The sequence below is a fragment of the Thunnus thynnus genome, chromosome 14 (assembly GCF_963924715.1).
Source record: "Thunnus thynnus chromosome 14, fThuThy2.1, whole genome shotgun sequence".
Classification (NCBI taxonomy): domain Eukaryota; kingdom Metazoa; phylum Chordata; class Actinopteri; order Scombriformes; family Scombridae; genus Thunnus; species Thunnus thynnus.
The window spans coordinates 10,989,283-11,014,634 of NC_089530.1; the positions used below are offsets into that span (position 1 = coordinate 10,989,283).

At 41.5% G+C, this 25,352-nt stretch overlaps 1 protein-coding gene across 2 annotated transcripts in view; it reads right to left on the reverse strand.

Moving 5' to 3' along the window:
- Positions 1-25,352, reverse strand: part of micu1 (mitochondrial calcium uptake 1) — a 32,727-nt gene that overhangs the window by 1,055 nt on the left and 6,320 nt on the right. Inside the window, exons 3-11 of one of the 2 annotated variants that reach the window (XM_067609791.1) lie at positions 24,644-24,839; positions 22,416-22,578; positions 19,108-19,151; positions 7,244-7,358; positions 5,682-5,764; positions 5,216-5,416; positions 3,673-3,810; positions 1,973-2,081; positions 53-142 (exon numbers count right to left, since the gene is read on the reverse strand). In XM_067609791.1, coding sequence (XP_067465892.1) covers positions 53-142; positions 1,973-2,081; positions 3,673-3,810; positions 5,216-5,416; positions 5,682-5,764; positions 7,244-7,358; positions 19,108-19,151; positions 22,416-22,578; positions 24,644-24,839 — 1,139 coding nt within the window. Of the gene's footprint in view, positions 1-52; positions 143-1,972; positions 2,082-3,672; positions 3,811-5,215; positions 5,417-5,681; positions 5,765-7,243; positions 7,359-8,126; positions 15,065-19,107; positions 19,152-22,415; positions 22,579-24,643; positions 24,840-25,352 lie in introns of those variants that run through there. The other variant, XM_067609792.1, reaches the window with a different exon arrangement.

Consider the following 25,352-nt stretch of genomic DNA (forward strand, 5'->3'; position numbering starts at 1 on the left):
TTTGCATAAATCTTCGCAGAGGACAGCTATGATTAACCAGCCATCTACTTACCATCGCAGTCGAACAGAGCGAACACCACGTCGCACACATGATCTGACAGCTCCACCTTGGCCACGGTGCGGGCCACCTGCTTCATGGTAACTGGTGAGACGGAGGGAGGGAACCACAGATAGAGAGATTCAGCGTTAGTTGGAGAGAGTAATAGAGGTGCTAGTGGACACAGACTCTCACGCGAGCCAGCTCATAAATGGCCCGAGTGGAGGAGACTGTGTGCGAGGTAAACTGCTTTGGATCGATAGCAGGCAGGGCTGCCACTCACAGGGGAGACTATCTGATAGACACGAGAAAGAGAAAGAAGGGGCTGAGAAGAGGAGGAGGAGGAGGAGGAGGAGGAGGGGCAGACAGCGTCAGAACATCGAGCTGAGAATGAGACTGAGAGGAATGAGAAAAAGATGGAGGTGTCAGGGTCCAGGAAGAAAAAAAACCTCAGTGTCATCATGCAAAAAACAATAAAATGATGAAAATCTCCTTAGTCTCAACCAGAATTATTGATTATCAGACTTAAAAGGCATGCAAATGGAGGAGGGAAGGTAAAGAGAAACAGAGGAATATGAAAATCAGTAGAGGGTTGGGATAAAAAGAATGTCTGACAAAACCTCCCTGCAAATGGCGAGACTTTAGGGAAAAGAAAGAAAAAAAAGAAAAAAAAGAGCCAAATCGCTCCTCAAAAAAATCTCATTAGTGGCCTTTTTTTCTACCTTTAAGCCAATGTGCACTTCTAGATAACACACCCACATATGAGAAACTGTACTAAAAGGGTGTGAAATCATCAGATTTGAGAGTGAGATGAAAAAGATTCAAAGAAAGGAGAAAGAGAAACAATGATGTAAAAAAAAAAAAAAAGAGAAGAGAAAAACACAAGAGCTCCTTCTGGCTGGAGCAGTAGGCAGACAGTTTCGGTGCACGGACAACGGGAGGACAGATGTAATTTGCGGACGCATGCCTGGCAGCTCATGTAGAAGCCTTTTTTCAATGCTCCTCCACGACATGCTTACAAACATACACACACGGCTTGTTACTGTGTAGGCGTGCTGCTGAAATCAGACTCTGGAAACCATCACCTCTGGCTGGATCCTGCAGTCTCTTAAAGCAGCAGCTAATGGATGTGCTGACAGAAAACATATGGAGGCTTATTGAAGGGCTGAATCACTGCGATGAATGAAGGAAACGTTGATTCATCGAACAATTGGCGTATTATAAAAGCTACAGGTTTCCTCGTTGCCTGCGCTGCTCTCACATTAAATTGACTTTCATTGTGAAAGATGAAAGTCAGTGACAGTTGAATGAATTTAGTAATGATGAATGTGTTGAGGAGGAAAAGGGGGGGGGGGGGGGGGGAGACTTTTGATTAATCTGACACAGTAATTGGTCTTTAATTTAATACCAATCTTTAATTGGTTGTAATTATCCATTGTAGATAAGACTGTAATAAGACGACCACCAAGACTGCAGTCTTAATGCAGTGTTGGTGGGAATCGTTGGTGCTTAGGAGGCAAAGAACAACCATGCAATGATAGGTCAGCCGAGTCAAAGCCCCCCCCCTTCCATCTCTTAGTGATGATGCTGGCATGTGTCACTAGGAATCAGCAGCCTGTACTGTTAAGTAGTAGCGATCTGTCATGCGTGTATGTTCGTGGTCGGAGGATTGAAGCATGTGTTCTGCTGTGAGGCCTGGAGGAAGAAGTAGTAGATGAATGGATGGATGGACATACAGATGGCAAATAGTTGAGCTAGGATTGGGAGCAAAGCCATGCAAAAAAAAAAAAAAAAAAAAAAAAGAGATGTGAGAAGCCGATCTGGCTGGCTGGAGTGTTAGCAGAGACAGAGGAAGGGGCAGCAGAGAAATCTAAAGGTGGAGGAATTAGAGAGAGAGAGAGAATGTCAGAGGAAAAGGGCAAATTAGAGGTGTACCTTTATCTATGGACGCTCCAGCCATGTGGTAGAAACTCAGGGCTGTGTCCACATCATTTACATTCTTCAGGAAAGTAAAGAAATTCTCCACCTCCTCGAATGTGATGCCCTACACGAGAAAAGAAAATATTTTTTTTTAAAAAAAGGTCAGGAACAAATCTTTCCTACAGCTTTTACCTGAGCCAATACGGCACTGCAGTCCTGTGAAAAACCAACCAAATATTGTCATGACAAAAGGTGCGACTGCACAGTGATGTTTGGGGAGCAGCGCAGCGGTGTGACACAAATGAGGAATTGGGCAGAAGCATTGGACATACATGGATGAACAGTGTGAAGCGGAGGGACAGGAGAACAGACGGTCTAAGACACACACGCACATACCTATACACATATTAACAGATGCACAGTCACACAGCTGCCACACTGCTGATGAGCTCATTTGCATAGAAAACTAAACAGCTGGTCTTAGACAGTAAATATCACTTTTTCTCATTTACCGTCCAGGTTATGCCAATGCTGAGAGAGAGAGAGAGAGAGAGAGAGAGAGAGAGAGAGAGAAAGAAAGCAGGATGGAGAAAAAAAACAGAGGAAGAGAAGGAGAGAGAAAGATGCTTACTGCAGTCTAATTCCTTGGAGAGACACAGCTCTGGCAGCACCCCGGCTCATTTTTTTTCCTCATGCCTGGGAGGTACAGCAGCATCCCTGCTTTCCGTTTTCTTTTGTCTGCTAATCGCTGCATTTAACCATCAAACTTGCCTCATCATAGCTCAGTCTGACATCTGCGGTGCTTTAATGTATACCAACAAGCGACCATATGATGTGTGCCATCTTTAAAAAAAAAAAAAAGGGGGGAAAATTGGCCATATTTTGCTGCAACACCTCTAGAGGATACGTTATGCTTGGGTGTGACTTCAGTCAAATGACTGATGGGGCTCATTACAGTGAAGCAGAACCAGCATGAAACCAAAGTTCATTCAAATCGCTGGAAATGGGAAAGGGATAGACATGGACTGAATTTGACTTCAAGCCCTCTAAATCTGGAATATTTTTAGATTTTCCCCCTGTTTGGTCTGTCCCAGTGGAGCCATTTCACTTGCTTAAAGCAACGGGGTGTTTTTTGGTGTATGAATGGCTGGGTAAAAGAAAGTCGAAACTCTTTTTCTTTTTGTTAGAAACCTTGCCGAGCCATGGTGATATTCAGTCTGAAGTCAACTAAACTGAATAAGCAGTTGTTGATTGATAGAAGAGCAAATGAGGGGGAGGACAAAGCCTGGAGTAAACAGAGGAGGTGAAAAGACACTGTCAGAGAAGGGGCTCACGAAGGAGCTCACAGAGAGAGATGGAGGACTAACTTATGCCCTTCTGCTGGGCACTGGGTGCTCTTTATTTGGTCATCACAAACAGAGATAGTGGAAGGTAGAAGAGTTGGAGACAGTGAGTGCTGGTGAGGTGGATAATGTCAGGCTCAGAATGTGCTGTCCTCTCCCTGTGATGCATTACCTCTCAATCCTGTCTCTCACACACACACTCACAATGTCCCAGTCCAATGTCCTTTTCCTTCGGGCACACACTGTCTGTCACACAACTTGTGTTGGCTTATTAGTTGGAACACTCACACTCATATATAACCACAAAGCACCAATTACTTATCTCAAGAGTTCCATGCACACGGGAATAAAAACGCACACAGATTTATCTACCTGTGCATCCTTAAACATCTTCTTCAAGCCCTTCTGCATCAGCTTGAGTTTACGAGACTGGACGCCACTATAGGCCAGCAGCATACCCCCGAACTGTCTCTCGGTGATTCTGCCGTCCACGGGATCGTTCCTCTCAAACTGGAGGGGGGAGGAAGAGAGAAGATTGAGTGCTGTGCAGAGGGACAAACAAATTAATAAGAGAAGGAAGGCATGGGAAGATGAGAAACAGTAAATACTGGTGTCAGGCTTCGAGTTGAATCATGCTTGGAGCTGGCTTGGTGACATTAAATCTGCATGTGCATTTTTTTTTTTTACAATGTTCCACTGGAGAATGGCTTAACAGCAGCGGGCCTTGACTGTTTCAGGTCAATCCGGTTGATTTATATCTGAAGCTGTTTGACAGCCACACGGCCGCTTTCCTCTTTTCTCTCTGAACATGCTGACCTCTCAAAGTGTTACTGTTGTAATATTATTGTCACACAAATTAAGAGAGGCAGTTCATGACTAAGCAGAAAATAAGCCCGGAGTGAACATTTCAGGGTGACTTGACCCTTCATGAAGCATCAACCTTTTGTGAGGGCCAGTTAAGGCCAGTAACTCTGGTTATCCTGATATTTCTTTTGTTATGCATGGACATACAGGTTTGTGAAAGACAGCTTCCTTTCTCCCCATTTTTTATTAAAAAATACTCAAAACGATTTGTTGATCATCAAAATAGTTGGTAATTAATTTTCTGTCGATCGACTGATTGACTGAAGTGTTACAAAATAGAGTGTGAGTATAAGAGAAGTGAGAGAGATAAGTGAGGGAGGGAAAATGGCTACAGCTGGTCAAATATGGCCCCAGGATGAGCTGCAGTCTCAGCAATTAAAGAAAGGTGAGGTAAGATGAGGTAAGGGCAAGCACGTGAAAGAGAGACATCAGGAATAAGAACAACCATCTTAAAAACAGAGTTAATCTTATCTGTGGCATTATGATTTCAATCTGAGAGCATCGTGCTATCATTAAGACCTGACAGATAGCTCTTTCTCTCTGGCAGATGCTCAGACTCGCATCCCACTCTTGGAGCTTTAGATGACGGCGCCAATTACGGTTCAAAGTATTAGTTAGGCACTACCCACTCTAATTAATATGATAACCATATGCTTAACAACACTAAGCAGTTGCTGTTGCTGTAGAAGCAGGAAGACAGACAGACAGCCTGGAGAGAGTGCATATACGGCGTATTTGTCAACCTCAACCATTGTTGTTCTTTGAATAACGCTCACCTGTCACTGCCTCCTTATTTCTCCTAATCTTGACTTGAACATATTTTAGTTCATTTGTCTACTGAGGGAGTAAATGTAACACGGATAGCAATATTTACTTCCTCTTAGTTGGGAAGCTGTTAATTTTTATTTGTAGTCTCTGGATAGCTGCAGAGGATTTACGAAGACAGCAAAGCCGAATGAATTCATTAAAACTGAACACAATAGTGCCGTTAATCAGTAGATGAAATATTCTCAGTATAATCTTCCACTCATTCACTTTCCCTTTCCATTACCTCTAGTTTGAGCACGTCATGCTGCAGTTTCCTCTGAAACTCCAGGAAGCTGCCGATGGTGAGTTTTCCTTTCAGGTCTTCCCCAAAGAAGTAGGTGGTGAGAGCAGAGCTGCAGCCGGCTGTCTTTAGGGTGTTTCCTGTGGTGGAGCGGTCGCGGTGCCGCATGCCCATACTGGTCTGGGAGCGAATGATACTCTGGACCTACAGAGGTAGAGTGGAAGCATGGGTCAAACATTGACCAGATGGGGCACATCAGTGTAGGAACTTATCAATTGCATGTCAGCGTGTGTTAACGGTTACTGAAATACAATCCACAGCTGCTGTAGATATTAAAGCACAGTCCAAATGTGTGGGCTGGCTATTTTAACCTGGTGTCTCTTTTAATATATTGATTTTGTGTGTGTGTGTGTGTTAGTGTGTAACTACAGTATGCAAGGTGTGCTGCTGCTACTGATCACAAACTAACCTGTTCAAACTCCTCCAGGTCCACCTCTCCATCACCATTCAGATCAAACATCTTAAAAGCAATCTCAAAGTTCCTCTGGGGAGCTGGACACCACAGGACATAAACACAAACAAACACACACACACACACACACACACACACACACACACACACACACACACACACACACACACACACACACACACACACACACACACACAAAGGAACACATTCTGAAATCAATACATCACAATATGAAAACAACACGTCACACTGAATCGACCCAGACAACAGCTAAAGAGTTCGATACCGGCTCAGTCATTACACATCAATGGCGCGGCCTCTTCAGCCTTCATCTCACCCCGCCATTGATGCTTTAGATGCTCTTTTTTGGAGCAAAAAGCCATCAGACTGCACAATGATTACTATACAATCAGTGTCACTCTCTGCCGACAGGGAAGCTACTAGAACAGACTCTGCGCTGCCTATATGAACAAGGAATACAACATTTGCAAAAATGGTATTTGAATTTGTATTTGCATTTGCTGCACTGTTTAATCAATCAGTGCACTTTATGCAAATGTCATTATGCAACATATTGACACATTATTCCTCATAATACATTACTGCTTATCTTCTGTAGATATATTTATGACATTCAGTAGCATTATTAATTTAAGTATAATACATATCAGATATACTCACTGTAAATTCATGTATTTAATTAATCAAATTCATATATTTTCCTAAGGAAGATATGAAATAATTTGTTGGTATTTTTCAAATGCTTACAACTAGTAGTTGCTGAAGTACAGAGCCAAAATAATAATAATAAAAAAAGTGTTGCTGTCCAGATATTTATAGACTTCTTTGTATAATCTCTATTTGTTAAATTCAACTTTCTTCTTTTTACTACATAACCATTTACTCCTTCAACAACTCAGTTCCTTCAAGGGAAATATTAAAGATTCATCTAGTCTTATCTGACAAAGGATTCAGATTCAAAGCGGTAAACATGAACAACTTGGAGGTTGGAATCAATGTGTGTGTCTGTCAGGCAAAATATGTCCTCCTTTGTACTATTTTGGTGGCCATGTTAAATGGATTGAAACCAACCATAAGGCATCCTGCCCTGTCTGCTTAAAAATGACTTGTCCTTGAAAACTTCCCCAGAGACTTTCTCCATATGAACGGATTATAATAAATGGTCGAGCTAAGCTTCGGATAAAAGTTTACTAGCGATTGGAGGGGAAGCACTCAGGGCTTTTCATTACTGTCGAGACTGACACATTCCGAAAGGAAACATAAATGTGAAATCTACTCCCTGTTTCTAGTAATGCCTTATTTATTAAATAGACAGACAGGCAGCTTTCTAACCTGGCTGATAACATTCTATTGGAAAAATGATTTCCTCTTCACTTTCTGTTGTAACTGAAGCAGTAAGAAAGCAGAGATCAGAGATGACACATAGGAGATTGTTTTGGGATTTGATTCATGATCAGTGTGCAAGGTAAGGCGGCGGGGGTGGGTTATATGAAACATTTGATCTCTGGGCAGTCCGTACAGTTCAACGATGTACTTACTGGACAGCACAGTGGTGAGGAAGATGTAGTCAGAGAAGGAGATAAGGCCACATTCTCCCAGTGTGTAAAATATGCTGTCCTCATCTGCAAACTTCTCCCTCTCCTGGGCTATCTTCTGCTCATCCAAGCCAGGGCAAAAAAAAAAAAAAAAGAAGTGAAATTAAAAACATTTCACATGATTCAGCACAAGCCATATGGCTTTTACGGCTGCCCCAGGTGTGGCGGCTTTGTGTGTGTGCAAGCAAGAGTGTGTGTTTAAGAGCAAAGCTCAGTCAGAGACATGCTCAGACACAGAGACGTACACACACACTGTACTTACACACACAGAGACAAAAAAAATTACAATGCATAAGGATGACTACGTAGAGACGGCTTAATAGAATAACAGTCATGCAAGTGCTGCATACACATGGAGGCAGGTGAGGGTGGTAGTGTCGAACAATTAGTCTGTGGTCAGTTCGTGTACAAACACATTATCCACCAGAGGTTGTACTCACAGAGTGTAATTGACATAAAGAGAGGGGGGAAACATCACGAGAGACTGTAGCACAAACACACACACTATTGATAAACCATATCTGTAACACAATCCAAATGTATTAATCATTAAAAACAAAGTGACTTTCGCTCTCTTTCACACAGACACACATACAAACGCACAGTTAGCTGACGTTTAATTCTGTTAGCATGTGTATATTTACAGCATTGCATGAAAGTGTGACTTAATCACATGCACACTACACAGTCAGTGACAGAGTCTTTGATATATACAGTGTCCCACTAGTAGGACGCTCCACCAAACAGAGTGGACAGACGGACAGAGCATGCCTAGGAAGGTGTGGGGAGAGAGTGGCTGGGCCACGCTAAGCCCTTGTGGAGTTACCTCCGTCTGTAAGAGGTCCATTTCAGAGGAGGAGGAAGGAGGAGAGACAACTGTTAGAGAGCAGCGTGGCCTCTGCTGTCTTTAGCAGGGCCTTGAATGACAAAGACGCATGTGCATTCATAGTGTCGCACACAGCACACACAAACAAAACATCTTGTCCAAAACAAGATAATTAGGGGATACCACACAAATTAAGAATTCAATTATGTCTGGTGCTCTCTGCAGTTTTGCAATTAAAATTTATACACATGAACGAGACTGCCTGCCAAAACCAGAACGTGTCAAACAAAGACTGCTTTCTCCAGCCTTGTCAGTAACAGCTTTACGGACAAGGCTGTTAGAGCAGTTATTTGTGCCTATTGTCTGTTTCCTTTTTCCACCTTTTCTCATATCATTGCCTGAAAGAGATGGGAGAAACATTTATTTAACTGGAAAACATATCTGAAAACTAAAATTTGGTGGCATCCCCCTTAATAACATAAATTCATTCCCCATATACCGACTCCCTCCTCATGAGATACATATAATGGCTACTAAAGACAATTGGTATAAGCTTGGAAAATGTATCACTATCCCCAATTCGTGTCCATCTTGACTCTTAAACGTCACTGATGCAAATATAGCAAATAGTGGTTTCTACTGTAACATTTATTATTGATGGTATCTACATTTACAGTATACAGGGAGAAGGGAGTGGGAGAGAGAGAAAAAGTTATTTTTGGAGCAGTGCTACTAGTTGAGAGGAAGAGATATTCTTGGTGCCTTGAGATTGGGAGATTTTTCGGTGTTTCCTTATATATGTGTGTGTGTGTGTGAGTCCTAGAAAAGGACAGGGAAAGAAGAGAGAGGGAAAAATGGAAAATGTGAATGGGAAAGAGGTTGGTATCTGGCCCTGAGATTAGAATGATGCCACACGGAGAAAGCCCTCTGGGTCTGAGGTGAGCTATAGCCCTGATGTCAGTCCACTAAAAACAGAAACGACACACACAACCACTTAGGTGTGTATTCAAATGGGCATACGCATAAAATACTGCCCACACAGACACCCACATAACCATTCACATGAGAGAAATAAACACACCGGGCCCTCATTATAATGATCAGAACAGAGGCACAGAGGACATAAGGTATGATAACTCACCCTTTAAGTCAAGGACAAAAACAGCTCAGCAGAATAGCCAAAATGACATTGAAGGAAAACAAATCTAATGGCTGAAGATACAGCTGATAAAAGAAAAGGATTTCAGGGTCTGCATTGGCTTACTAACCAATAAACAGAAAAAAAACCTTTTAGTCGACCCTACAGCTTTCAATCTCTTGCTCTTTCCCACATACATATTGTGCTATCGTACGTACATCTCTCTGACAAATGATGCAACATTCTGCTTTCTCTCAAGCCGACATGAAGACATATGGCAGTGTGAACCTGTGCCTGTCAAGCTGTGCTGTGGGTTTCTTTTTTGGCTTTTAAGCTTTTTCCACAGAGCTTGTGGCTCTGCTGTACTATCTTCCTGATCATCCTTCATCTTCCTGCCACTGATGTAAGCCTCTACCTCTCACTGACACTATGCAACATGAGGTGATACAGCAAGATGCTACTCAACACTACAAAACAAGCTTAGATACTTCTACGATAAAGAAGTTTTATCATAACAAGATACATATTAGGTTACTTTATTCCCCGGACAGACTTGGATTCTGTGTCTCATCAGTCTTGTCCTTCATCAGTTTTGATTCATCAATTCAGAGGACATTATGCCTATAAAACACGCTGCTGCAATCACTACAAGAATCCCAACTACATCAGAGTCGGTATTAAACACTTGTCGTAAATTTTTCCCAAAGCACTGATCTTTAAATGACTGTAAACGTAATTGCTGCAGCACTCAAGTTAATTAACAGCTAATGCCTTGTCTGTCAGTGTGTGTCTGTTGATCAGTGTCAGCTCTGTGGCTCTCTGTGTGTATGTGAGCAAGATTTCTTTTTAAATCTCCGCCTTGAGCCTGTTCATGTCTTTCTACATGTCTCTCTGTGTCAGCCAAGCTATGGCCAAGTCCACAGGCTGTGCTCAGATGAAGGGCTGAACAGCCAAACTAGCCTGTGAGTTGAGGCAGAAACACAGTGCTGACAGAGCTGCTGGCTAGATGGCGCTGGCGGCAGGGCAGTCAAATGTACTGCTGTCATATACACACACACGGGCAGGGTTAAGATCTAATCTCTCCAGTGCACCAGGCTACCCAGCAGCCCGATTGCAGCCCTAGCCAAATTTCAACTAGCCCAAGCTTAAAGAGTCCAACAAATGGGACTCATGCAAGTCAAGCACAGCCAGTGGCATGCATGCAAAAGGGCTAAATCTCTTTCTGCTCATTTCACATGAATGGCTAAGAAACACTTTTCGAAACACGCTACTGCCAAGTGAAACTTAAAAACTAAACGAAAAATTAAACTAGAAATACCACCTTGCGGTTGTATGCCTCCACCAACCAGTCAAGTTGCAGTTTACATCCATGTCCAGAATCATGTAATATTTGTAGTGAAGACTTTGAAGGAATTTAATAAAAGGTATTAAGTATATTTTCCTTATATGTGTTCACATGCTTTGCCAATAAAGCTGATAGAACAAAGAGTTGTAGCCGTGACAATAGACAAAGCTTGAGACATGGATGTTGCTGCAAAGAAGCTACAAATTCTAAAACGTGAATGCTTCACTCACATCTTCAACCCGGCAGCACTGAAGATCTAAACAATCACCACAGTTTCAAGATGGGCACCCAAGATTAATGTCACCAATTCAGTATCTGAACAAATGTGAAATATGGTCACAACCTACTCTTCTGTTCCTGAGTTATATCGTTTGTTGAATAATGGACAGAGAAGTGTTTTTGCGCAACATTATGATGTCACAGTGAAGTTGACTGTTGACCTTTTGGATACAAAATGTCATCACTTCATCTTTTTATCCTATCAGACATTTGTGTGAAACTTTGTCATAATTATCACATGAATTCTTGAGTTATGGCCAAAAACGTGTTTTGTGAGGTCACAATAATCTTGACCTTTGACCCCCAAATTCTAATCATCCTTGAGTCAAAGTGGACATTTGTGCAAAATTTGAAGAAATTCCCTCAAAGCGTTCCTGAGATATCACATTCATGAGAATGATGGACAGATGGACGACCTGAAAATATAATGCCTTCGGCCATGGCTGTCGTCGGCACGGAGACGTTCTTAGACTACATCAAAGTTATGTCAGATGTTCACACTTCATTGTTAAATCCAGAGTGTTGAGGAATTATTTGCTTGTTGCAATACATTTTTACATCCTCAGCCTCTGTGAACCATCACTGTCTACAGATAACTCTCAACAATGATGAAAGCTTTAATATATTGCCTCCATTTGTTCTTCCAAACAACTGTACAACATAAACAACTTAACATGATCAAATGAACCACACGGCATTTTTACTCTGATGGGTTCAGCTAATGTGACAACTGTGCCGTTATGGAGGCATACATTTCTTTGACACCCAGCATCATCGTGTCATAACAAAAGAAAACAGGCAGTTTTTCAAGTGAATGTGATTGAGATGATACATTATTCAACACATTATTCTGCAATCTTCTCACATGAATATTCAGATACTAAAAATATGTCATGTGCCTCCAATCCACTGTATAATTTCTTGCTTGCTTCATTCTCATTATTTACTGTACACTGCTCCGCCAGCACTTTGTGTGGCCTGGAACTTGGCTTAGGAGCTGATGGAAGCTTAGACTTGGCCCTCCCTAATGCCACTGTACTGGCTGCAGTGCTTCGTTATTGATTAGATCTGTGACCCTGTCCAACACTGCAGCTGCAGACACCCCGATAACGGGAAAGGGGAGGGGATGATGAGAGGTAAGTATATACAGTGAGCCACGTACATTCTGTCCAAACTTTGAAATAGGAATTATCCGACTAACAACACAATGATTTTTCTGATATTATAGTATGTGTCTGTTGTCTGTGCGGTCTCCTCTGAGCGCCACAACAAAGAGATGAGTTTATAGATCTACTCTGCAACCTGACACTGAGGATGAAAAGCACTCTCTTTGTCTATGCATTCATGACTGTGTGTGTGTGCTTGAGTGATGCCTGTCCCCGAGTGGCCTCTCATCTTTTGTACAGGTGAGTCTCAGTGGAACTCAATGCATCAGTAGGGATATACTGATTAAAAAAAAAAAAAGGGGGGGCGGGGGGACGTGCACGGTGTGACAGACGGAGAGTGCGGAGTGAGTGGAAAAGGGAGAGGCGAGACAGATGCATTAAAAATAGATCATTATCTTTACATGTATGTCCTTTGTGCCGCTTTGCTTGCTCTGGGGTTAGTGTCACTTTGGCAGGCACAATGAAAAGATGTGAGTTTCACAGGAAAGGTGATTCAATGACCAGCTTCAGGGGAAAGTCAACTCGGGTCTGAGGCTGACATTTCTGAACGGTGGCTGAAAAGCCTCACTTGGCCTGTGCTGCAACACATACAACTAGGTCACTGTCTCCATCCGCGCTCGGAAGAAAGCCACTTACACACTACATGATTATATATTTGACACACTGCCTTGAACGTCACCTCAAATATACACACGTAACCAGAATCTATTGCTGACAGTGGTCAAGAGTGAATGTTTTCTCCTTGTATATGGGGATACCTTAGGACCAAAACGCCACGGCCTCTAGGTGAGTGGGCGGGTGTGTGTGGGTGGGTGGAGAGAACACTAATGTATTAGCTTTCCACATCCAGTCCCTTGGGTAACCAAAGAGCAGGTGTACCATTAATAACTCATAATTATTCTGGGAGTACATTCAGAATAATGGACCCTGATGCGGAACACTCAATAAATAAATTTTGGTCGCTGAGGAATGGCAGCTGTTCACACGAGAGGAGGGGGAACCAAATTAGCTGACCGGGTGCACAGATCAACCCAACCTCTACTAGATTAGGAGAGAACAGAGAGGTAGAGAGAGAGAGAAGGAGCTAGTGTGTGAGTGTGTTTGTGTGTGTATGTGTGAGCTTTCATAGACACAATCATAGAGAGAGAAAGAGGGCAAAGACAGCCAAGTGAGAATTGAGGAATTGAAGACTGTGAAAAGATAGAGAAATAGAGCAGTGACAGTCCAAACAGCGGCCCTCGGGAGCTTCCTGTGAAATTAGAAAGAGTGAACATGACAACAGTTGGTGTGACAAGAGGCTTGTTTCCATTGGAGCAGCCCCCCTCCGCACTCCTTCTGAGTGACAGGTGTCCGCTCTCAGTCGCAGCAGATCAGGCGGCAGACGCTGTGGCTTTTCATACAGAGAGGGCCACAGCATGTAGGAACAGTTTGGATACATTTCAGATGTACAGACTGAGTGCTGCCTTCAATGAATCTAAACCATGCTCTACAGAAATCATGCAGCACTGACATCTGGACAATCCAGAAAATGGATTTGTGAAGGCTTTCAAGCACATCAATACAGCCTCAACTTTAGCTAACAGAGCCATTTCCTGGGTCCAAAACCACCCTGTGTTGCCACCATGCGCAGAAAGGGGGCGCCACCACCAGCTACTTTCTCTGAGAGATACAGGCAATAGAGCACGGCATGCTGGGAAAAAGACTAGAGTGCCAAAGCATGTGGAAAGCTAGAGCTGATATTTCTTAGACAAGATGAAAGGATGAGAGGGAAAAGGAGTATTTATAAAGCAAGACAGAGAGGGAGTGCAGGGGAACAGCACTGCTATCATTTGACCAATACAAGTCCCTTATAAATGACTCATTTTAGCTGCTCTTTGCATCTCAGCTTTGCAAGATTTGACTTTTTTTTTTTTTTTTTAAATTATAGTATAGATGTATGTGAACTTTACTTTGGGGCACTGACTAGTCAGTAAATTATGTAGCAGTGCTGCAGTAGTTTAATGATCCCTGTAGAGGCAAAGTATAAAGTCTTCACTTTTAATAATTCAGCAGGGAAGGCATGGTAGGCAGCTGTCTCCAACAGGCTATACAAAGGGCATCAGGCAGGTCTCCAATACAATGTCCAATAACAATACAGAGTATGCATATTTGATACAATAGGGTGTGTGCCTACTTCAGTTTCTGACACTCCCCATCATTAAAAAGATGAACAGGTTGTAACCTGCCCTTTGCTGCTCTTGGCTTATCTTCACATCACCCTGACTGACAGGCATTCAGACCTGCTTAAAGGCCAAATCATTTAGTAGATAAAGCTTATAGGTCAAAGCTCATTTATCTACATTTACCCACATAAATGCGTATATCAGAACATTAAAATCACCAAAGGTTTCTCAAAAGCACTTTGGTGAACTTAACATTCATGTTGTTAGAAACAAGGGTGCCGCTAACTGCTGAAATGAACAAATTATACACATTTATGTAATTGACTTAGTGTCTGGATATATGGAAATAACAGATAAGGCAGAGGTGAAGAGGCAGAGTGGTACATTCTCCACCAAATGTGTCATTTTCCATATTAGGACATCTCAGAGTGTATTTTTGTGCTTATACCATGGCCACTTACCACAGGGAGAAGCTGCATTATTTAGATTATCTGCAGTTTAAAGTGTACCTTTGACATGACCCGCTATACAATTTTGCTGAACACCTGCCAGCCAATCATCTAGTGGCCATGATATAATCTGCTTATTATATGAGAAAATACAGTGGTGGTGCTCTATTCTACTTCCATCCTCATACTGTTTAACTTCCCCCTTCCTGCTGAGTGCAACACCTACTGCACATGTACCCTGTGAGAGAAAGGCAAGGTGTAAATTCAACGTTTTATTACCAGTCCACTGATTTCTTGTTAAAAGAAATATACACTTAATGCACAGTTTGGCTGCTGTCCTAAACATAGTGATCGTAAATGTAACTGAGGCCGTGACTGTGGTTTTCAGACTTGCTGAAGCTGAGATGTGGTGAATACAGAGAAACTACTTACTTAGCTGTTCCCCTGGACTAACAACAGTGAGTAGCTATGCCCTTCTCATTAGTAGGGAGTGAGAGAGTGAGTAATAAAAAGAGAGAAAAATTAGAAAGAGACATAGGAAAAAAAAAAAAAAAAGAAAAAGTATAAAGTAGAGGGAGGGAGTAGGTAGTGACTACAAAGTGCAGTTTTTCATTCAGGTGCACACATGCTGCTCGGCACACACCCCATACCTGCCAGAAGTCCTGCAGAGAGGGAGGGGCAGAAAAAGAAGGAGATGAGAGGGAGGGAGGAGGACGAGGAGGAGGGGTGGGGAGTTTATGGGTGGAGAATGGGGGGGGATCAGTAGGAGGAATGATTGGGGGAGGAGACAAAGAAAAAGTGGGGATTTTGGGAGGATGATGGTTATTCACGAGGAAGGGTAGAGAGAGAGAAAATGGAGGGATTACTTGTTATGTGAATGAGAGAGAATGGTTGATAAGAGCACGAGAGTATAATCAACAGTTAACAATTGCAACATCAGGTCACATCAATTTACGATCGTGGCAGCTGAAAGCACGCCCACATTATACAAGGTAAGAGAAGAAAAACACAGATGAACGAATTAACAGCAGAGAAAGGTGAGACACAATTGGTCGAACAAACACAAGCAATCCCATTTAAAGACTTCTAAAACAACTGTGTGCCCGGGACAGGAAAATAAAAATAAAACAAACAGGATGAGTCAATATGAACAACAATTGTTAAACAACCACACAGGGCATCTTATGTTTGCCTTTACAGACTGAACCTGGAACAAATTAGTGTCAGCAGGAGAGGGCGTGGAGGGGGGGGAGGGGGGTAGTGAGAGGTTCATGACACAAACATTTTTACATGTTCTCATTTGGCAAAATGGCTCGCATGTGACAAATCTCTTAACTGGCGTGCCTATTTTTAAATAAAACCATGGTAAGAGAGACACAGAGGTCTTTTAAGAGAGCTCTCATGTTACTCACATACACAATACTATACTCCTCTCTGCCATCGACCTTAACCTTCATCCTACTTTGCCACCCAACCCCCATCTGAAAAGCTCCTCTTGTACTTCACCACACCCTCCATCAACTTCATGATTTACACACACTACAGATATTGCGCCACTACACACTATACTGCCGTGGCCATTTCATCTAGATCTAATTCACTGCAGTGTTTGGTTTCATGTGAGCTAGATTTCATGGCTTCTTGGCAGGAAACAGTAAATGTTTATTCCTCCTCCAACTAGCTAGAAGTGCCCATCAAGCCAATGAGGGGCAGGCAGGCACGTGGCTCTGGGCGAAAAGGGGGGTGAACAGAATCTGTGAGGGTGAGCAGCTCTTGGACCTCTCTGGCCATGGCAGGAAAGTATCTGGGGATAACCAAAGCTAAATACAGTATCAGAGAAAACCATGTGTCCAGAGATTTGCCTGGCAAATAAAAGAAACACACGGCTTGGAGATAGGGATCATATTTACATAAGCAGAGAAGGGCCATAAATGTAGAGTGCTACATTGCGATTTTAGTCAGGGGATTACCACCTGCCACAGAGTTTCCCTTTTAATTAATATATAGCCAAAGCTCTTTGGTTGACATGCCTTTTAAATATGAGTTCCTGCAGTATCTCTTAGTAAAATCATGACTTCCTGAAGGAGCGGACAAGGGAGTAAAGGAGGGAAGTTGTAATTAAGAAATAGGCCTTGTTCTGTCCTTAGCTTCACTGTCATGGTGTAGCTCATCTGACTACTACATGGGGTACAGACTTACTCATCATCATACCAGCCTGGGGGCTGATGGGTTTTGTAATGAGGTTAGAAACTACAATCCTCACACTGATGATTAGCTAACAGTAAATGAATGAACGCGGTGGGCAACTGGGTGTGACAGATGCTTCCTGGGATCAGTGAGAGGACAGCAATGGTCACAAATCAATATCAAGGAAAGCAGTAATGAAAATAATGATGTTTATGATATATATTGATGGCTTCTCTCCTTATATCCTTTCAGTCAATCTGTGGCTATAGGGGACTAGCCCGTCCAAGGTTCACCTGCTGTTACTGTGTTTAAATAGGTCATTATGCAGTGGGCAGGTCCACTTTGTACATGTCCACTTTAATGATTAAGCATGGAGCTGCTAGGCTTTCCTGATCTAACTGCATACTTTGTGATTGAAAGCACATATGGTATTCTTGCTTAGGTTGACAACGATATTGATCTTCATTACCTATCATTATTTAAGCCTATTTCTGAACATGCTGAGAGCTTAAACAATATTTGGAAGAAGGATATTCTGATTCCCTGCTCTAATCTCAATCTGCATATCTAAAATAATGAGTTAACAGTAAAAAAAAAAAGAAAAGCAGACAGCAAAGCAAGAGCTAAAACACAGACATACGCAAAGAATAACATGTACAAAAACAACATACTTTCCCACCCTCAATGTTGAGGGTGGGAAGACTTTAACATCATATTCACTGCTGATGTTATTAGTTTCCAGTAAAACATATACCAAATATGGACGTTCAGTATCTCAGTGTGATATCAGCTTTTGTATATTCTGCCAGATATCCAAAGAAATAAGGAACACCAAAAACAAACAAACAGGGCCTAGAAGTGCAATTTGCATTTTTTTTCTATTAATCTCTGAACGCTTTGCTGACAGAATGCAATGGTGTTTATTTGCTCCACTATCTCTTATCACATGTCATCTTTTATGGTACCATAAGCTCACTGCCCCTGATGAGTGTCTGTTTACTTCCACGACACTAAGTTATCACCTCAATTCATCATTCCAGTTCTATTTACCTGCTTTCTTCAATGCCTGCAATATAAATGAATGGGGCAGTGCTTTTATTTATACTTTATAGAGGGATTTCATTATATTATATAATATTACATCTATAAGGATTGGGATTCAGCAACAGACACATTTAAAATGAACTAAAACAGAAACTGCATGACATTTGATGAACAATTTTAGTTCATTTACATGGAAGTGTACACACAAAGTTTTCATTGTGTTGATAGGTAAGCCCACTTACAAATTAATCTATCAGTTGGAATGAATTTCTTTTTTCCATTCAGAGATAATAACATCTTTGATTTTTTTCTCCCTCACTTCATGTCATTAACAGTTCCTGCACTACTGCATCGAAATAAAACCAAATTATAATTTCTCCTCTGTGTATGCATATTTTAAAACTCATGAACAGATAAAACCCTTACCGTATTCTGGGGTTATAAAGCCTAATTATCAAACGCTGACATCATTTGCCTAATCTTTTCTGCATGGCAATAGGATCAACATTTAAGAGACTGACAAAATTCTGAAAAGATCATTTTCCAAAAAATAAAAAAGTATACAGTGACTTTAAGGTTTTTGCTGAATGTTAAGTTTTTACTTGGAACTACTTTAGACTGAAGAAATTACCCCATACGAAAACTGCTGAGAAAAGTCAGGTCTGTGAGTAACCGGGACATTGTTTCTGGGATGACATGTTACTGTTCAGTTTTCACATTATATTTTTTTAGCACTTTAAGGAGCACGAACAAAATTCTATTCACCTCCGATGTACTGGGGTAGCGGCAAAGTTTCAGATATCTCAAAACCTCGGCAAATAAAACTGAAATTATCTGCATGGCCAGACAGCACCATGGGTAATTGGGGTAAGTGAGAAAATAAGTTTTTAGTATTAAGGGTGACCTGATCCTTTAAGTCATTATTGACTTTGGCCAGTCTGGGGAATAAACCCCTCTGGTAGACAGGCATGTGGTGCAGTGGGAGGAAAAGTAACCTAGATGAAATATTATTAGAACACAGCTTTCTGGGGACATATAACAATGCACAAGTACTCATTTAATTTACAGCATATTAACAAAATCCAAAAATAGTTACTTAAAATTACATTTATAAACCAGGATTGAAACATTTATATAATTATGAAAAACTGCCTTCATGATTTCTAAATTGACCTTTTGCCTCTCTACCACCAAAGGCGCCAGATTCTTACCTTCCCATCATAGCGTTTCACAATGAACTGATCCAGGCCTAAATCTGAAAAACACACAGACAGAGACAATAAACAGAGACATGCAGATTAGACAGAGACAAATATAACAAATGAGATGAGAGGCAGGCTAGTTACACAGCGGGGGCATCAAGACATATGCCTTGCATGAAGCAGAACAAATGAATTTACTTGGTATCATTATTGTATCACTGGTAATCGCTGACATGCTAGAGATTAATAATAGTCATTAACAACCCATTTCTATTTTGCCAATTTTTTAAAACGAAAAATCATAACCATTCAGCTTTGATTTTTGTAATCATTGGTCATGACAAAGTTCTCATACAGAGTTTAAGCAGCACAAAGCAAGATCAGCAATAAGAGTTAGTAGCTTAACCTTTATCTATATTTATATAGATCGTAGCTTAAAATGAGTAAAGAAATCAATGTCATTATATCATGCTAACAGTGAATAAGGACTCCAGTAAAGTCCACATAAGGATCAGATGAGAATTAGTAGTCTTCACTGTGCACTTGTATTTTGTCCTTCTAGTCTTAGGGATGGTTTATATCTATGTCATGTCTTATAAGAAAGTAAGAAAACAAAAATTCAATTTATTTTGTAGCTGAATATGATTCTACTCCCTGTAAGGATGAAATAAAATTAGATTTTCCCTTCTTATTACTGAAGTAAATTAAATATACTTCAAACATGAGATGTGATTTTTGAGGAAAAACAGAACTATCTTACCCTCAAACATAGGTAATTGAAACTAATAAACCTTGTCGAGGAGATTATTTTCTACGTTTTATGCGAGAAAATGCTTTTCATCTGTTGAATGATGAAACATGCAGTGAAAAAAGAAAAAAAAAAACACAGCACACAGAAAGACTAGTAGCACGCTGACTTGTTAAATCTGTGTTAAATAAGATTGACTTTGAGGGCGATGGTAGGAATATAATCTCATTGAACTGAAGACTCATAAAGTGTTTGTTTGATGTTGGCTTTCATCAGCATTACAGAAATCACCACCTTATCACACCAGAGGCCTCTGTAAACAGCCTACCACCTTCTTCAGTTTTGCTTTAACACAAGACAAGTAAATATATGCAGCATTTTATTAATCCTGCATTCCCCTCCAATTTAAAAATCAGATCTTTTAACCAGGAAACAAACTGACTAGGGAGCAGCATGGCCTATTGTGTCCCGGCGTCAATAATCCTTAACCTCAGGTCAGTTATCATTGTCGATAATGGAGACGCTTGCTGGATTTCCGATCTGAAGTCTGGATGTCTAGATGGAATAACAGGCCAACAGGGCCTGTCGCATTTTACAGACATAATCTATTTTTGCCCAGATATGGAGGACACAAATGGTCTATCCTTTGCAGTCATCATTATCCCATATCCAATTTGTGTTGGTCAGTTCTTTACCGCACATTGAAGCATCCTTTGCCAAACTGTAACACCAGTAAATATTATGTAACCATGTGATATTTACCAGGTATTTGCACACAGGTAGTCATCAATCACTGATAAATATAAAACCATGACCAATGAAAACCATATTGCAAGGTGTGAACAATGGAAACCAGGCAAAAAAGGCCACTGCTCTTGTTAGCATTGTTTGCATAGCATTGTTTCGTTGACTATGATGTAAATCACAAGGCATTGCAGGGAATTAGAAGGGGCGTGGATATACTTACCAGATTTATACATCACTTGCAAGTCATCCATCACATGGTTAAGTAAAAGTCAAGAACTGTAAGGTATTCCCACTGGCATTCCCTGTTGTTTTTACACTTTTGGCAGTCACAGTCATTCACATTTTTGACTTTACAATTTGATTAGGGCCACCTGAAAGCACCATTAGCATTGGTCTGCACGTGGGAAGACTGTCTGATTTGGGATGCAGGTTTAGCGCGGCCTTCAGGTCCTCTGAAGGACCCTCCTTTGTGCACCATGTCCTGATGATACAGCCTCTGAACTAGGACACAGTTGTTCTATTGGTTTTAGTATTGTCAGACTCTGTCCAAACAGACAATTTGGACAAACAATAAAATGAGGCAAAAACTGTCTAATTATCATCAGGTCCATGGGTTATTCTCCATTTAAAATGCACAAAAACTTCTGAGCATTAAATCAACAAAAGCAGAGTAATTTATCATAATTTGTCAATTTATCAGCAACTGAGGATTTATCATTATTATTAATATTGGCCATGGAGTCATGGTTAACCTCATGGGGCCTGGAAGTTTGGAGAAGAGAATGACATGGCTGCCTATGAAATAAACTCGAGTTTCTCTTTATTTTTCATCTGCTTTCCTAAATCTTCTCTTATCCAACAGAGCTCAGTTCATCGTTACGTTAATTCCAGTTTGGATGGGCTAAAGAGAGGATAAAGAAAGGAAGAGCTGAGGGAATCAGGAGGTGGTGAGGAGATGTGCTGGGTCTAAGAATGGAAGACCAATGGGGGCTAAGCTAGGCCAATTCTTGAGCATGTTGAAGAGATGGAAGCGCTGCGGTGAGCAGGAATGGCAATGCAGACATGACAGGCCCAGCTAAGTCTTTCTTAAGTGCTAACTGCAGGTTTGCCTCCTTCACTGTGGATGAATGCTCAGGATGTAATAGTGCTCACACTGTGAGCATTCAACCGCAGGTCTGTTATGGAAACTAATATACTCCCATACGAAAAAATGTCACACAAAACTAAATGAATTTTGGTGCACTGGAATAACCTGATAATGACAGATAAAAGGCAAGAGTGGTGCTGAAACGTGTCTATGCCAAGTTTTAAGCTCTCTGACTTCCCAACCCTCCCATGGCTGAGGATCAAATATCTGTCACTGGCTCCACGTGTGACGCCTGAGATCTGCTCTGGTCTGAACCCGTTAATTGATACACCAACTGCTGTGCCTGATTCCCTCACCTCAGCATGATCGGACAGCCCTGTTACACCCCCTTGGAGCACAGGGGGAGCTGTGTTGGGTAAGGCTCTGTCGGTGGAGTGATATGATCTCAGCACTGGTAAATGGGAACATCACACCCTGAATAGTGATGACCATAAACTATCTGTATGCATGTACTACAACACATGCAAGGTCGACAAGGTGTATTTAGGGCCAAAGTCCTGTATGAGCAGCAGAAACAGCCACAATGTTTACTGTTCTGTCTACAGAACTAGACTCAAGGCATAAAGAAAAAAGGGGTGGAAATCAGAGAAAAGAATAGAAGCACCCCAATGGTTGAAATAAGGAAGAAGTCACGGCGAAGACTAAGCACAGATGGGGGAAAGAGAGGAGACTCACTCTCCGGTTGCTTCTCGTTAGGAGTGATGGAGCGTATGAAGTCCTGGGGCGTCATGTAAACCTCAGCATCTCCATGCTCACCGATCACCTTCAGCGTGGCAAAGTAGCGGAAAATCTTGTCTGGAGTTGAGTAGGCCCTTATCCTGTTCTCATACTCCATCACCTGCCAACCAGACAGGAAGTGCAATTAATGACACAATTTCACATATTAGGAATTAGCACCACTCTCATATACTTAAACATCAACAGGATCAAACAACTGGCAATATTCTAATCCTATGTGAAGCAAGGGAAATAATTTCAGGGAGAGTGAAAAGAGTGCAAATAGGTGGAGGAGAGGCGACCAGAATAAAGAAGGAGGTAGCAGCAGGAAAACAAGATGTCAGTCCCGGTAGCAAGGGATATTAACCTCCCAGTCGCTGAGTCAACTTCTACTTAATCAAAACAGGAGAGAAAGTGTTTTCAAGATCAGTGTGACTGACAGGAAGGGAGACTGCAGTACTATCACAGATAAGAACGATAAGCTAAGAGCATGGTGTCACTGACAAACTGTGATTCAACATTTTGGGAAATACAAAAATATATATATATTTAGCTCTGCCACACACATTAGCACACAGCAGTGTTTGTTTTGACACTCTTTTCTGCAGAATATTTCAAACAGATGCAGCATGGCAGAGAAAATGACAGAGCTGTGTCGTTTTGGGACTCAGGCTGTTTACTTTATGTGACACTGAGCGATTGCGTGCGCTACACAAACTTCCCATGGAAAAGGTAACACACGATGTACAGCTTCAACTTTCTGAGGTTGTTATCCCCTCCAATTTGATAACAGATGGTGATACAAAGACTTTGCTCTAACTAGATTCTCTTCTTGAGTCTGAAACTATGATTACGTGCCTCTGTGTTGGTTCCTCTTCTTTAGCAGACCTTACTGGTCTTAAGGGAAATCACCAGGAACGTGTCTCCACAAGAGGCAACCATCATTGTATGGATGAGAGGTTACGGGACAGTCGTACAGAAAAGCCAGAGAAGCTGACTGATGGAAAGCCAGGGCTACGCTGTCATCTCACTCTGGCTCTCATCTCCTTAGATTTACAGGCTACTGATCTAAGCATCACCCACACTGATGGAGAATCAAGCCTGTTCTTTTGAGCTTTCAGCCATTTGTGCTCTCTCATTACAAATACTCCACACACACACACACACACACACACACACACAGCCAGAAGGGTGAAATCCAAGTCACATCAGTTATTTATAATTTTTTACCACACACTTTTCAAAGCTTGTGCTACATCTGAGACATCTGAGTGGTAAATCAGTTTAAAAGGAAGAAAGTGAAAGCAGTGAATTTTAAACACACATTAGAGTGAATATTCCCTCTTGCTGCACAATTTTGCATTTGAGTAGATGTTATTCAGGAAGTTCTTTCCACGTTTGAGAAAAAATAAAGACAAAAACACATGGAAGGATCTAGGAACTTAAAATACATTTTCTAAAGACAAATAACAATCAATGTTTTAGTTGTACCCACCACACATGCTATAAAACTCACATCAAAATTGGACCATTTCAAGGACAGCCTCTGAAGCATTGATGCACTGCACATACGTACAGAATTTACTTCAGACAGTGAGCTTTAGCAAAGCCAGATACTTTATTTGACATCGTGAGCGAGCTGGCACAAACAACCTATTTTTACCAACACACTAGTGAATCCTGTGGTGCTGTGATTCACTAAAGCAGTTTGCTCCCCTGACATCTATATGCTTTCAACAGACAACGGCTGCTGCAAGAGTGATTGCACAATCTTCACATCCTTACCCATAAGTCAGATGTACCATTTCATCACATTGTGTTTGAAAATAATGGCATCTATTGTTTAAAGCGCTTCCTCTTTCCTTCTCGCTGGTCCTCCAACAATAATATGCAGAGCAAACTGAACTGTGTTTAATTGGCATCGTACCAAAGACCCTTTCTGCTTGTCCTTTGTCATCCGCTGCCTAATTAACAGCAATAAAGTCTTACGCGTGGTACACTTCTGTTGTTCATGACAGCAGAAATGCATGCTGATTACCTTTGTGTCTCTCCATAAAATATTCTGTCAAAATATACTGGCGTTTGCATATTGAACATTGATTGGGAGGGCTTTCAAAACACCATTCTCGAGGTGAATTAAACAGGAGACTGACTAAATGGCCGAATGTTTATTATTTATTGATTACCTTGCGGTCACGGAATCCAGAGCGTGGCTTCTTTTTTTTCCCCTCACCACCTTCATCCTTTCCTTCTTCATCTCCACTGCTGGCCTCCACCGATTTCTCTGACTCCGTTTCCGAGTCTGTATCCCTGACGAAATCAGCTTCCTCTCTGTTTGGTTGCTCAAAGTGTCCAACGGAAGGCCCTGCATCTGCATACGCTCTAGTTTTCAACAACAACAACAACAACAGCAAAAAAAAAAAAAAAAAAACAGATTAGAAACTGGTAAACACCTTGGGGACATTCCCATGTACTCTGTCAATAAGATTAAGCAATATTTCTTTGTTTTTTGCTCTAGTACAAACTGGAGCCGGGATGGTATGTCATTGAGCTGAGTATGTGCTGTAGCTATGATGCTTAACAGAGTTCAAACTGAGAGAGGGAATAAGAGAGATAATGTGCTGCATTGTGATTTGCTTGTCTGTGCAATGTGGAGAGGTCTACCATGGCAAACTCCCACTTGGCCATTTTTCTGACTAAATTGAAAATTGGAATAATAATAATAAATAGCTGGGTCTGTCTGGGGCAGACTGAATAATTCAGTTTAATGAGACACAAGTAGAATGAAGCCTGGGGTGAGGGCCTGGAACAGTCTCTTCCCATCAGTCTCCAATGCCCTGAGGCACCATCCATCACTCTGCCTCCTGCAGCACAGTCATTCTGTCCCTATAGAGC